We start from the raw sequence: 14,293 nt of genomic DNA, 5'->3' as shown, positions 1-14,293 counted from the left end.
AGACCTGGGCTGTGTCCTTCCACAGACCGCAGGGGAATCCGTGGATGAACCACTGAATTCAGGATCATGGTGTTGGGCGTAAGGGTGAAAATGGTGGTGTGTGTGCAAAGCCCTGTGGTCAGGGCCTCTTCTCAAGACCTGGTCCAGGGATGAGACACGTTCAGTTTGTCTCGTGCAGGAAGCTAGGAGGCTCTCGAAGCTGTTTCCATCCTGACCCATGTGCCTCCAAGTGTGGAACCACAGTAGAACCCTTCATTCGTGGAAGAGTTTCCAACGGGTGCAGTGTCCCTGGTGTGCCTGCCCCTCACTGGCCTCGCTATCTCCCTGCTCATCCACTGGGCCTCTCTCACTGTTGGACGTTCCTCTCCACCCCTGTGTGTCCGCGGGAGATACACCACGCACCACAAACTCTGACTCCAGAGGCTGTTTCCTGTGTAGCTGTATTAGCTTCTCCCTCACCCTAACGCCCGTCGGACCTCACGGCTAAAGCACTACCTCCGTCCTATCCGTCGAGGGCATCTGTCCACGGCGAGAGTCCTCAGAGAAAGAAGTCCTTCAGTGGCTGAGGAACCTGGGAAAGAGGAGGGTGCCAGCAGGTTGAGGCAGACAGACGTTGGTCTGTTGCTCTCATTCCTCAGTCTGTCCAGCCAGTGACATCCTACTAAACCCTGGGGGGCCCAGCCCTGTGCCCGACCTGCTGGGATGGACGCAGGGCATGAAGGAGGAGGGCATCGTGGTTGCGTGGCGCAGCCTCCCTGGGGAGGTGGGAGTTGCACATGCGAACAGCAAGGAGACCACGCCAAGCTGCAGAGAACGAGGGAGACACAAATTGTGTCTCTGCAGCCGAATATCCTGCCATATGTCAGGGCTGGGCTCGGAAAATCAGAGAAGGCTTCTTGGAGGAGGAAGAGGAGGAAGGCAAATAACATCTTACATCTTTCTGGATGTAAGGGCCACTTACATCTTTCTGGATGAGCTCAGCATACACCAAGCAGGCAGCAGAGATGAGCACGTCAGCGTCAAGGTCAATGAGGCTGTTGCAGGCCTGTGCCAGGAGAGGAAGCCAGGAGGAAGCAGGTCTCCCTGGGTACAGGCGGCTGCCTCCCACTTCCAGGGGACAAGATCACTGCTCCCGGCAGTAGCCAGGGCCACCTAATCTCTCCCCAACCAGCCTGGCACAATGCTGGAATTTTCACCTCAGGAATGTGGTATTTGTGGGGAGATGGTAAGTGTCGTTTTCATACGGGGCTCTGAGGGGTACCGGGGTTCCCCTGAGGGTCTCAGGAGCTTCTAAGGAGAACTTGTTTTATAATTGGGCTGTCTCCCTAGATTTTTTTTTTTTAACCTAGACTCCTTTTTAGCAATGTCAGAAAACTCTCGGTCTTTTGCCACAAGGAGGACCCTACGGCCCAGGGGGTTGACTGGGAGGCAGTAAACCTAGAGGCTGAAAAGCTTTCAAGGCTTCAGTGTCCTCCTATGTTAAATTAGGGTGCTGCTGTGATAGTTACTGTCCCGCTGCATCCCGCTTGTCATGAGACCAGCACGGTGCTCAGGGCAACCCAGTTCTTGCCACGGCCGGAGGGCTGGGATGGCATGGGAGGCGTGGGAGGTGTGGGGGTGGGGGAGGGGCTGGCCCTGCCCCAGGGTCCTCTCACCAGGAGAATGCCGTCGCTGCTCAGGCTCTCCTGCAGCACCTGCTCACGCACCATCTGCAGCAAGCTGTAGGCCACCAGCACCTGGAAGTTTCTGCAGGGTTTCCCTGTCAGCAGAACCTGCAGACGGCCCACGAGTCTCAGCCCGGGCTTCCCGGCCCTTTGGGTGGTGAGGTGCCCACTGACCACAGACCTACCCGGGGTTGGCCATCCCTGGGCCTCACTGCTGACTCCCTCGCTCACTCAGGCAGGTGCTACCTCGGGGGATCCCAGACATTGTGCTGGCTACTGGGGGACTCAGAGAAAAAGCTTCAGGGAATTCATTAGCTAGAGGAGGAGAGGATGCGAGAGGGAAGGAGGGAAAGAGAAAGGGAGGGGGAAGGAGGAAGGGGAGAGAGGAGGAGAAGGAGTGGAGCTTTGGCAAAGCAAAGGTTGATCAGTCAACAATCCAGAGGTGTCCCCAGGGGCCTGGGAGTGGCCTTGGACTTGGGCATGGAAACCAGCAGGCCAGGAGGGAGGGGTAAGGCAGGTGGGAGTTGACTTGTGGGGTGCTGAATGCCAGGCGGAGTGTTGGGCTGGGCAGAGCAGAAGTGGGCAGTGGGTCTGTTCCCTAGGAGGTTCATGGGCCTATGGCCCGAAGGCCTGGGATCAAAGAATTACACCTTTGACCTGTGCTCGGAGGGCCCCTCCTTCTCCAGGAGTGAGAGCTCACAGGGAGCCAGCACTCAAACGAAGGGGAAGGCAGAGGAAGGGGCAGCTGGGGACGTGGAACAGAGGGAGGCCTGCAGGGGTTAGAGTGGCAGGAAAGCCCGCCAGGCTTCCACCGCACAGGCTGAGAGCCCCTCCTTCTGCCCCGCTGCCCTGAAGAAGGTCCTGGTGGGACAGGATGGACAGATGGACAGGCTGATGTTTTCGCCTCCTCCAACAAGGCCCCATAAACCCCAACCTGCTCAACTCCATCCCAAAGCAGCAATAAAGGGGAAGCAAGGAAACAGGCTTTCCCCCTGTTTAAGGGGTGGGGGTCTAGCCCCTCTGTCCAAGGAGGACTCACCTCCCAGAGCCTCCAGACGTCGTCGAAAGACTTGAAGGCCCGCTGGAAGCAGAGGCAGAACCAGGGGAAGAGGGACTGCACGGCCCCCGCCCCCTTTCCTCCTGTGGAGAGAGAAGCGGGGTGTCAGCCCGGAGGACCCAGTCGGGGAAACCAGGGGTGGCGCACTGATAGGCCGAACAGCAGGGCTCGAGAATGCCCCGGGGAAATCCAAAATGCCTGGCTCTCACGTTGCCAGCTGTCTTCAGAGAACGTTTGGGGTGAATTTTCAACTGCCCGCGTTCCCACCCCATGTCTAGATGAACCTTCCTCCAGGGACCGGGAGAGAGGACCAAAGGCTCCCACCGGCGACCAGGACTGGGGGCGGGGCCCTTCTCAGGCCCACCCTGTGGGCGGAGCTGTCCGTTTGCAGGAGGCTGGGGGTGGTCTACTCACTTAGGTGCTCCGCAAACACCGGGTCCAAGAAGTTGATCAGAGAGTTGAGCATATCCAGGTTCTTGCCAACTCCGATCTTGATAACACAGCTGTGCTCCTGAGAAAGATGGGCGGGAGCAAGGGCAACCGAATCTTTCTTGGCTTGAGGGCCGGCCGGGGTCACCAGTGACTCAGTGCCGGAGGCCCTGTGCGTGGCTGGCTCCGGGCTGGACTCGTGTCAGTATGAGCCTGGCTGTGTGTGCGCACGCACACACTCACGTCGTGTCTGTCTCCCCTTGATCTGCGTGTGTAGTTGTGCTCTTTTATGTATGTGTATGCACCTACGTGTGTGTGTCGGGGGTGGGGATCCAGGGATGTCTCAGGTGTGGCTCTCAATGCAGCCAGCCCGGCTATGCGGACAGAACTAAGTGGGACAGGGGAAGAGCATCAAGCCCATTGTTCCAGGGAGGGGGAAAGGGATGAGGGTTGATTCTGGACAGCCGCTCCCAGACCATGAGGAAAGGCTTTCCAAAGGAGGGTGTTCTGGAGAGAGCCACTTCAAAAGCCCTCAACCTGATCACTGTGGGGTGCATCTGGGGAGTAGCCAGTCCCCTGGTGGGTCTGAACTGTGGGTCACGTGAAAGCAGCAGTGAGAGAGAAGGCCACAGATAGTCCTTGAATGCCTGGCCAAGGTTACCAGATCTTATTCTGGAGGCGACAGGGAGCCATGGAAGTTCTGTGGGAGCAGAGCCCTGTTTGGGGGGGGGGTGGAATGCCAGGAAGAGGCAGCCATCCCTGGGACTGGCCAGTTACACTCTTTCAAGGTTTGGTGAGAACTGGACCCAGAGCACCCTTCCAGCCCCCTCCTCAACTCCAATGCCTGCAACACACACAGCCCACCCCCCAATAAACTCACTGGGGTGAGTGTTGCCTCCCCAGGCTCCTCTGGGACCCAGAGGGCTGTTTTGTGGCTGGAGGAAAGAGCCGGGGCTCCCATTGCCTGCCTGACCTCCGGGGGTGTCTGGGGAGTGGCAGGAAGGTGGGCCCTGAGCTCAGGCCCAGCCCTCACCATTTTCTGCAGGAAGAACTGGAAAAGCCAGAAGGTCTCATGGTCGTGTTCTGCCATCAGCTGGAAAAGCATCACCATCTCGTGGAAGCCCTGCTGGTACTCTGGGTGGGGGAGGGGAGACAGTGAGGACGGGTGAGCCCTGGGCTTGGGCAGGGAAGGGGTTCCAGGAAGGAACTGAGAAGGGGGACTCGGGGGGGCTCAGCCCCACGGCCCACCTGCCTGGGTATTGCAGACATAACTCAGGAGCAAGATTTTCTCCAGTCTCTTCTTGTCGATAATGACGTTGCCTAGGTGGTCTTTGTCATAGAGTTTCTGAATGTCATACGCTAGGTTGGGGACAAGAGACAGGTCAGTGGCACCAGATGGCCTCAGCAGAGGGGCCATGAATGAGTTTATTCCCCCAAAGGGCAGGACCCAGGGCACCCTGGGGAGGGGATTGTGAAAATGACATCCACCCACAGGGGTCTGCCCAGCACCACGCCCTGAGCTGCCTGGCATTGTCCCCACCTCCGAATCTTTGACTAGGCCATATCCTCTGCTAGGAATGCGCCCCCCCATCCCCACTCCACGGGCCCGTCCATTGAAATCCAGTCTTGTTCAAGGCCAAAGGGGAGAGACGAAGACAAAGCAGCAGGAACAGCATGCCCTCAAGGGAACACGACGTTAGGCATGTAGGAGCCCCTAGGAGACATGATGGGTGGACTAACCAGGGTTTAGCTAGCAGAATTCCAGAATTGAAGGCCTCTCCCAGGAACCAGGAAACCATCCGCCCCTGCATATGACTGAGGAGCAGGCAGGCATGGCCTCAGGCTCCCCCGCCCGACCCAGCCCTGCCCACCGGACTCTGCTCACCGATGGAATTCCGAGTCTCCATAAAGTCCCGGTGCAGGTTTTCCAGAAGGGGCTGAATCTTTTTATACATCTCGCATAAGGTCTCATAGTTCTTCCTGGGCAGACAGAACTGAGGCTGGAGGAGACAGCCTTCTCCTCGCCAGTCAAGGGCAGTCTGACCAGCGCTCTCCACTAGGCTCTCCCCCTACCTGTGAGGCTTCCCTCATCTTGGTCTGCGCCAGCCCTAACTGTGCTGTTCTGTGCTCATGTGCCCCCGGAAGGCAGCATGGAAGCAGGTTCAAGCCTTGTGGCCCTGGGGGTCTCACAACTGTTCCTGATTTCTGGCTCCACAATTAATAACTGAGAGTTTGCAACGAGGGTAAGGCCTTGGGGACATCATGATCCCTCTCTAAGACTCAGTTTCCTCTTCTGTAGAATGGGGGTCATCCTGGCACCTTGGAGTCAGAAGGCCTGGATGAGGCAGTGTTTAGTGTCCATAATTAGGACGTGCTTAGGTGCTATAGGATGCTGGTGACCCTTCAAAGCCATGTCTATACCTTAACTACTAAATCCTGTGAATGTGAACTTACTCAAAAAAGGGGCTTTGTGGATGTAGTTAAGGATCTTGAGATGAGATCAATCTAGATTATCTCAGTGGACTCTAAATCCAGTGACAAGTGTCCTTCTAAGGACACGCAGAGACACAGAGACAGACAGAGGGGAGAGGAGAAGTCCGTGTGACCATGGAGGCAGAGATGGGAGGAGTCCCCAAAGCCACCAAAAACCTCAGAGGCAGGGGAGGACTCTCCCCTAGAGCCTTCAGGGAGTGGGGTGCTGCTGGCACCTTGCTTTTGGGCTTCTGGACTCCAGAAGCGAGGGAATAGATTCCCACTGTTGCAAACCCTATTTGTGGTGCCTGTGACAGCAGCCTTGGAGAGCTAACACGGGCTCTTGTCATGGCTCTCAAGCTTTCCAGGCCAGCCCTCAGTTCCCCTACTGCCCTGAATGGTTCTCCACTGGCCCTTTGTGCATGAGTCTTCAGCTCAACTAGACTGCTTAGGCCCTAGGGGAGGAAGGGACTGGGTGGTGGCGGGGACGAGGAGCTGTTGGGATTAAGCCCCTTCCGGGCCATCTGTGCACGGCTGATTGGAGCTGAGTGGGAAGGTGCTGGCCCCTCCCATGTTCACGCCCTGGGTCAGGAGCACAGGGGCTTTTTTGTCTCTTAGAATAAGAAATCCATTGGGGGGAAGAAGACTGCAATTGTCAGGCTGGAATGGGCACTGTCACCTACCCTCCCCTGACAGGGTCTGGAATGTTCTACCTCCTTGTACTGTCCACGGTGAGCCGCTCATCCTGGGAGCTCTGCCATGAGTAGTAGCCCGTGAGGAACTTCCAAGCTTCTGTCCTCACGAAGGGGTGCAGACCCTGGGGTGGGGGGTGAGAGGTCAGGAGACCTCCAGATGCCTGCCAAGAGGGTGTCTCCAAATGCCACACCTGCCCCTTGCCCACCTGTGCCCTCCAGTGCCAGGGCAAGGCCTTGGGGACCGTACCCGCTCCAGGATGTTCACACAAATGAGGTCTCGTGACTTGGCCAATAGACCGTTCTCATCGAAGAAGCCATCCCATTCTGTCTTGTCAATGGGTGGTTTTCTCTTCGCCTGGCAAGGACAATCACTTTAGCTCTCTGTTAGGAACCTGTGGCTTTTCTTTTTTAAGTTTTATTTTTTCTTCCCCATCCTGTCATCTGGAGTTTGCAATATGGATCAAGTTCCCTGCCTCTGACTCACTTCTGGAAATCTATCCTAAAGAAATTACTGCAAAGTTATAGAAAAATGCTGAATACACAATAATTTTCATGGTGCATTACTTACCAAAAGGGAAAACAGCACTTGCTCTAACATGCAATAAGGAAATAGTTAAATAAATGTAATTTATATGCTCAATGGAATATTGTGAGGCATTTAAAAAATGGGGCTTACAGGGAATGAAAACCTGGAAACATTAAAATATTAACCAAAAAAAGCAGAATACAAAATTATACATTCAGTATCTAGCCTCTATCCTCTCTACGTGCTATACTCCCCATAGACCTGTTATGTACTATGAAAACTATGCCTTATATACTCTAATGTATAGTGCATTAATCACTAGGGCAATTCTGTTATGGAAAAAAATCAAAAAAAAAAAACAACAAAAACAAAACCAACAACCAACCAAAAGCTAGAGTGATTATCTTGGAGAAATAGGGTCCTGTATCATCTTTTCTTTTTTCCTGTGTTTTCAAACTTTTCTGTAATAATTTTTCCAACTTTGATAGTGGAAAGATATAAAATAAGTGCTAAACACTCCCATGAGCTAACTTTTGCCTTTCCTGGAAGAGTCAAAGAGTTCATCGTGAGAAATGTTTTCTGGTTTACATAAGAGAGGGGTGTGTGTGTGTGTGTGTGTGTGTGTGTGTGTGTGAGAGAGAGAGAGAGATGGGGGGAGGTGAGGACACTGCTTGGGAAGTAATTGAAAGTGCTCATAAGACAGTAACCAGGAGGTAAGAGTGCCTGCCAGAATGGGGGAAGCTTCCTAGAGGAAGCCTTTATTGGAGAGAAGCGTATCTTGAAATGCCATTATTGCAGGCACGAGGACGGGTTGATGGACCGAGCTTGGCAGGTGACTCGCTCTGTGTGATAGGCACACTCCCAACTCCCCAGGGATATATACAGGGATATACACCCGAACGTGCCCATGTGTGACTCAAATTGAATTTGCATAGGAGTCCCCTGAGAATCTTCCTAAAAAGCAGATTCTGACTCTGAGGGTCTGGGGTGGGGCTCAGGAGGATGCGTTTCTCACAAGCTCCCAGGAGATTGCTGCTGCTACTGCTGGTCCGAGGACCGCGCGAGAGGAAGCTGTTAGAAGTCGCTTTAGCACTGGAAATTAAAAAAATAATCAGAACCCACGGGCCAAGATTGGCGATCATTTCCACTAACGCCACATTTGATAGGCATGGATTGAGCCCCTTAGTAATGTCTCCAGGATCTATCTTCTGAACCAAAATAGGACACAGGGGCCCAAGAAGATATGAAAAAACAAAACAAAAGCAAAACAAACAAAAAACCCCCCAATTCCACCCTCATTGTTGGCCTAACCTTGGGAAGCAGGCTCTGTCCTGATGTCATGCCCTAGTCACATAGACACTTGTCTGAGCAGAGCCCGGCTTCCGACTCTCAGCCTGCCATCACATGCTCCCAACCTATATTCAGACTGCGACACTCAGCATGAACCGTGGCAGGAAGCAAGAGAGAGTAGGCAATGCTGGGCTGCGTCCTGGGGTCCTTAATCATGAAAGGGAACTTTGGTGGTGCATTTCCATACAATTCTTAGTCAACTTATCAATTTCTACAGTAAAGGCAGCTGGGATTTTGATGGGGACTGTGCTGAATTTATAGGTCAGTTTGGGGAGAATTGACCATAATACTGAGCTTTCTGACCCATGAACATGGTGTATTTCTCCATCTGTTTAGGTCTTCTTTAATTTCTCAGCATTGTTTTGTAGGCATGTAGATTTTTCATGTATTTTGTCAGATTTATCGCTAAATATTTTGGGTTGGGGGGATGTTATTGTAAAAGGTGTTATTTTTAAACTTTCAACTTGTTCGTTGCTAGTATATAGAAATACATTTTTAAAAAATTTTTATTTTTTTATTAACATATAATGTATTATTAGACCCAGGGGTACAGGTCTGTGAATCACCAGTTTTACACTTCACAGCACTCACCATAGCACATACCCTCCCCAATGTCCATAACCCAACCACCCTCTCCCTAACCCCCTCCCCCCAGCAACCCTCAGTTTGTTTTGTGAGATTAAGAGTCTCTTATGGTTTTTCTCCCTCCTGATCCCATCCTGTTTCATTTTACAATGGGTTTTTATATATTGATCTCGTATCCTGCCACGTTGTTAACCTCACTTATTAGTCTTAGTAGCTTTTGTGGTTTCCATGGGGATTTATTATAGAAGTTAACAATGAGCAAACTGCAACCCATGGGCCAAATCTGGCTTGCAACCTGTGTTTTTTTTTTTTTAATAAAGTTTTATTGGCACACAGCTGTGCGCATTCATTCATGTATCGTCTATGGCTGCTTTCACGCTAAAATAGCAGAGTGAAGAGGCCCCTGGGTGGCTCAGTCTGTTGCACACCTGCCCTCAGCTCAAGTCATAATCCCAGAGTCCTGGGATCAAGCCCCACATTGGGCTCCCTGCTCAGGGAAGGAGCCTGCTTCTCCCTCTTCCTCTGCCCCTCCCTCTGCTTGTGCTTTCTCCTCTCTCTCTCTCTCTCTCTCTCAAATAAATAAATAAATAAAAATCTTTAAAATAGCAGAGTTAAGTGGTTGCAACAGAGACATATGGCACAAAAAGACTAACATATTCTGTATTTCTCTATTTAGGTCTTTTTAAATTTATCTCAGCATTATTTTGTAGGTATGTAGGCTGTTCATATATTTTGTCAGATTTATCCCTAAATATTTTCGGTTAGGGGGATGTTATTGTAAAAATTTATGTATGTATGTATGTATGTATGTATGTATGTATTTATTTATTTATTTATGAACTGGCTAGATCTTCCATTGCAGAGGTAAATAAACATGGTGAGAGCAGGTATCTTTGCTCTGTTTCCAGTCTTAGAGGAAAAGCATTCAGACTTTCATGACTCAGCATAATATTCACAGCAGGCTTTTTGTAGCTGCCCGCTATCAGGTTGAGGAAGTTCTGTTCCCCTGCTGGTTTGCTGGGAGTTTTTAATCAGGAATGGCTATTGGGTTTTTTCAAACAATACTCTGCATCTGTTGAAATGATCGTACAGTTTTTGTTTCTTAGCTTGTTAATACGGTAAATTATGTTGCATGCTTCTGAATGTTAAATCAGCCTTGTATTGCTTGGACAAACCCCACTGGTGATATGTTATCCTTTTTATACATTATCGGAGACTATATGCTTAATTTTATTTCGGATCTTTGCATCAGTGTTCATGTGAGATATTGGTCTACAATTTTCTCTTCTTGTAATGTCTTTGATTTGGTACCAAGGTCATACTGGCTTCATAGGAGGAGCAGGGATGTGTTCCCACTTTAAAATTTTCAAACATAGTTTGTATTGAATAGGTAGCATTTCTTTCTTCAATATTTAATATAGCTCACCAGTGAAGACTCCGAGGCCTAGAGTGTTTTTGTGAGAAGATTTTTTAACTACAAACATTTTTTTTTAATAGATTGAGGGATGGAGTCAGAAGAAAAAAAATTTTTTTTTACTTAAAAAATTAGAGATTTATAAGAACAGGGCATTTTCCTTCTAATTCACTTTTAAAAATAAAAGCAGGTAATACAGGAAGCAACAAGGAATTCACAAAAGCATAAAGCATAAAAATGATAGAAACCCAAATAAATCAATTATGAAAATAAATGTATTATATTCTCTGATTTACAAAGCATTGATGATGTACCAGACACTGTCCTAGGCACTTTGTACTTATCATTTAATCTTTGCAGCCACCTACGAGGTAGGTGTGATTATTTATTTTTTTTAAGATTTTATTTATTTATTTGAGAGACAGGGAACACAAGCAGTGGGAGCAGGAGAGGGAGAAGCAGACTCCCCACCAAGCAGGGATCCTGATGTGGGGCTCAATCCCAGGGCCCTGAGATTGTGACCTGAGCAGAAAGCAGATGCCGCACCGACTGAGCCATGCAGGTGCCCCAGTAGGTCTGGTTATCACACTATTTTACTGATCAGGGAACTGAGGCTGGGAGAGAGGGTTATTTAGTATGTCAGAGGTCATACAGTGAATATCAGGGCTGAGATTTGAATACAGAGATGTTTGGCGCCAGAATCAGGGTGTTTAGCCTGGGGGGATATGTAGTCCCCGAGGTGCTGGATACTCTTCTTCAGCTCTGCAGTAGCTTTTCTTCTAGTTACTGATAGGTAGACCAATTGTGAAAGTGTCCCACCTTTACAGTGTGCTTTAACAGGTTAAAGCTCTCCACCAGCAAAAGCGACACCATGGTCATGTTTCCTCCAGAATAGTCCGGGCCAGAAGTAGGAGTCCTAAGTGGTTCAGTTTCTCTAGCATCTTCCTGCTATGGGAAGGCTTGGCTGCAAGCATATATCACCCTACCCTCTTCTATTCCGAATCATTGTGTTAAGGATTTTCTCTAATATTTTAATTTTTAGAATTTTTAAAAGATTTATTTATTTTTAAAGATTTTATTTATTTATTTGACAGACAGAGGTCACAAGTAGGCAGAGAGGCAGGTAGAGAGAGCGCGTGGTGGTGGGGGGGAGCAGGCTCCCTGCAGAGCAGAGAGCCCGATGCAGGGTTTGATCCCAGGACCTGAGATCATGACCTGAGCTGAAGGCAGAAGCTTTAACCCACTGAGCCACCCAGGCGCCCCGATTTATTTATTTATTTGAGAGAGAGAGAGAGAGAGAGAGAGAGAGCACACAGAGGGAAAGGGAGAAGCTTGCTTCCCACTGAGCAGGGAGCCTGACTCTGGGCTCAATCGCAGGACCCCAGGATCATGACCTGAGCCAAAGGCAGATGGTTAACTGACTGAGCAACTCAGGTGCCCCCTCTAATACTTGTAGTAAAATAGGAAAGCGACTGGAGGATAAGGCAAGCTTTCCAGGAGGGCTTCTGATGCCATGTTGCTCTGAAAACTCATAGCAACAGAGTCCCTAGTAGGCGTAGGAAGGGTCGCAGGCTGCTTATGGTTCTCAACCTCTTCTACTCCGGTTCCCTTGAGGGACAAGATACACCCCCAACAGTAAGAGTGGCTCATCATGTCAGTGATTTCACCCAGGGGAGGGCAGGGTGACCAAGCAGGGAAGGAGTATTAAAATTGGGGTGGAGGAGGCATTAGTGCCACTTGAAATTTACCAGGGTGATTATTACCAGCCTAGGTATGGGGGTGTGTCATCCGTATAGCATAGTGATTAAATGAATGGTTTAAGACAATGGTTAGCTGCACATCAGACTCACTTGGAGCCCTTGTTAAAACACAGATCACTGGACCTCACCCTGGGAATTTCTGGTTCGGGACACCTGGGGATCAAGAGCCTGCATTACAAGTTTCCCGTTGATGTTAATGGGGCAGTTTGGGGCACCACATTTTGAGAGTCACTGATTTGGAAGATGGACTCCACAGTCTGGGTCTAAATACCAGTTCTGCCACTTACCAGCTGCGTGACCTTAGGCAAGTTGTTTTGTCTCTGTGCCCCAGCTTTCTCATAAAACGAAGATAATAGAATCATCTACTTCATATAGGTTTACGGTGAGAATAAATGACTATAGATAAAGCCTCTAGAACAGTTGTGGTACATACTAAAGGCTATGTGACTGTTCGTTATTTTATTATTATCACTCTGTAAGTTCAGAGAAATGAGTAAAGATATAAAGAAAATCCAAATCAAGACCTGGTGACAGTTTGCAATAAAGCCATAACATTTAAAACTCAGGGAGAGAGGTACCCATTTTGCCTCTCAGCTTTCTTGTGTATTAATCATTAGGATTAATGAAACTTCAGATTGGTTGTGGTCATTATAATTAGTTTTTATGATTTTGAAAAATACACCGCGTGGAGAACTTTTATGACTGAGGCTGACTTTTAATGAAAAGATGTATCTTGTTAAATGGTCTTGAAACCACGTGCTAACAAAGGCGTTACTGCCACCTGGTGGCAGCATACCAAAATTGTTGGCAAAAATACCAAGGAAAATTGATCATCTCCGTGATTGAACTTGCAAATTTAGAAGTCATTAAAGTTAGACCGTGACGTATGGGGAGAGGTACCTGGCTTAGAAAGAAGGGTGAAAGGGAGGAAGGGGACCTGCGTTTTTTAGTCCTGATGTAAGATCAATGTACAACTTACCCTGCTCAACCTTGTAGGCCAAATCAGGGTTCTAGCCCTTCCCATCCCACTGAGGAAAGCCACATGCAAACCAGAAGTTGGGGAAGGATGGACTGAACACATACCAGGATGAAGGAGGCCGACCACCTTGCAGAGAGACTGTTTTCGGGAGAAAGGGTGGTCATGGGCCCTGCTGGATGTCTTCAAAGCAGCTTCTGACCAGAGCTCACTTAGAAACCTAAATGATGCTTCATTAGCAGGGGAAAGTGATCTTCCTTTTAGGGAATGAATTTCATTCCCAGGAGGAACTTAGCCTCTCCCTGACCTCCTATAGCTGAACAGAGCCAGGCAGTGTGTGTCACAAGGCCCCTGGAACCCTCATCATAATGACCTTGGAACATGGGAGTGCTCAGCCTCAGAGGTAACACACATGCAGGAACCAACTAAATCTACTGGTCAGCCAGAAAAATCACAGGACATCCTGTGTACATGTCCTGTACACAGGACACAGTGGAGGTTGAGGATAAGAACATGCAGATCAGGGTGCTGGGCAGGTCGGGGGAGGTTTCCTAGGAAAGGTGGGCCAGGAAGCCTTCCTCCCTGTCTCTGGGTATCCCTCCTCTGGCTCGCTCCCCTTGTTAGCCCACAGATCATTGCCCAAACCCAGATAACACCTAGAATCTGAGCTTCAGGTTTCTCGGGAATCGATTCCCGGGATTCAGAATCAGTTGTCTGGGTTGGGGGCCTGGGGGCCTATATTTTGAAAAACTTCCCAGGTGATTCAGTGTTAGTATGTGTATCTGATTGCTAGCTTCTGGGGTTAGATACCCGTCTTATTTTTCCTTATATACAGAGCACTTAAGACAGTGCCCGCAGGACTGAATAAATGACTTAATTGAATGGAAGAATAAGCGAAATTCTTGTAGATCTCATCTCACTGTCCTCTCTGAAGGTATTACAGAGATTTCTATATGGGCCTTGTCTCCCTTCCTACCCTGGGTTCCTCAGGCCATGGTCAATGCCTGATTCCTTTGTGCTTTCCTTCCAGTACCAATCCCTGCAGCCTGGCACTTGGCAGGTTCTCAGTATTTGCTGAATGAATCTGAGATGTTGGCTCCTCTTGGCTCTGGCCTCACTGGTTCTCTACCTTAAGCATTGCTTGCGTCTCTACCCAGGTCCCGGCCATGAAAGCCATCTGGCTTGAAAGCATCCATAGTCATTAAGAGATGCTAGTAATTAGATCAACCAATTAGGAATCAGGAGCTTGGAGGTGGAATTTGGACTCTGACCTTAAATTTGGATGTTCCCCCCTTCGGAGCCTTGGGTCCCCCAGCCATGAAAGCGGAATACAGTCCACCTCGAGCTCTCACATCCTTATTAACA

The 14,293-nt window shown here is 49.5% G+C and overlaps 1 protein-coding gene across 1 annotated transcript; it reads right to left on the bottom strand.

The window, feature by feature from the left end:
* Positions 1 to 506: 506 nt before the first annotated feature.
* Positions 507 to 13,095, bottom strand: TBC1D21 (TBC1 domain family member 21). Its single transcript, XM_032865154.1, has 11 exons — positions 13,036 to 13,095; positions 6,565 to 6,672; positions 6,336 to 6,439; positions 5,036 to 5,130; positions 4,399 to 4,509; positions 4,184 to 4,284; positions 3,136 to 3,232; positions 2,704 to 2,804; positions 1,656 to 1,772; positions 962 to 1,045; positions 507 to 571 (listed from the first exon to the last, which is right to left on the bottom strand). The coding sequence occupies exons 1-11, from the start codon at positions 13,093 to 13,095 to the stop codon at positions 539 to 541; spliced, it is 1,011 nt and encodes a 336-aa protein (XP_032721045.1). The 3' UTR covers positions 507 to 538.
* Between the last annotated feature and the right edge of the window lie 1,198 nt (positions 13,096 to 14,293).

This window comes from Lontra canadensis, unplaced genomic scaffold (genome assembly GCF_010015895.1).
Source record: "Lontra canadensis isolate GAN:19392208 unplaced genomic scaffold, GSC_riverotter_1.0 scaffold28, whole genome shotgun sequence".
In the NCBI taxonomy this organism is placed as follows: Eukaryota; Metazoa; Chordata; class Mammalia; order Carnivora; family Mustelidae; genus Lontra; species Lontra canadensis.
Note: the sequence above shows the minus strand (reverse complement) of the source record. Positions and strands in the feature narration are given on the sequence as shown.

Excerpts from the sequence above, each read along its gene's own strand:
- TBC1D21 (XM_032865154.1), bottom strand. The coding sequence starts at position 13,095 with ATGACCACCCTTTCTCCCGAAAACAGTCTCTCTGCAAGGTGGTCGGCC. Across the intron at positions 3,233-4,183 it reads AGTTCTTCCTGCAGAAAATG|GAGCACAGCTGTGTTATCAA; the intron begins GTGAGGGCTGGG and ends CATCTTTCTCAG. Across the intron at positions 1,046-1,655 it reads GCAGCGACGGCATTCTCCTG|GCCTGCAACAGCCTCATTGA; the intron begins GTGAGAGGACCC and ends CTCCTGGCACAG.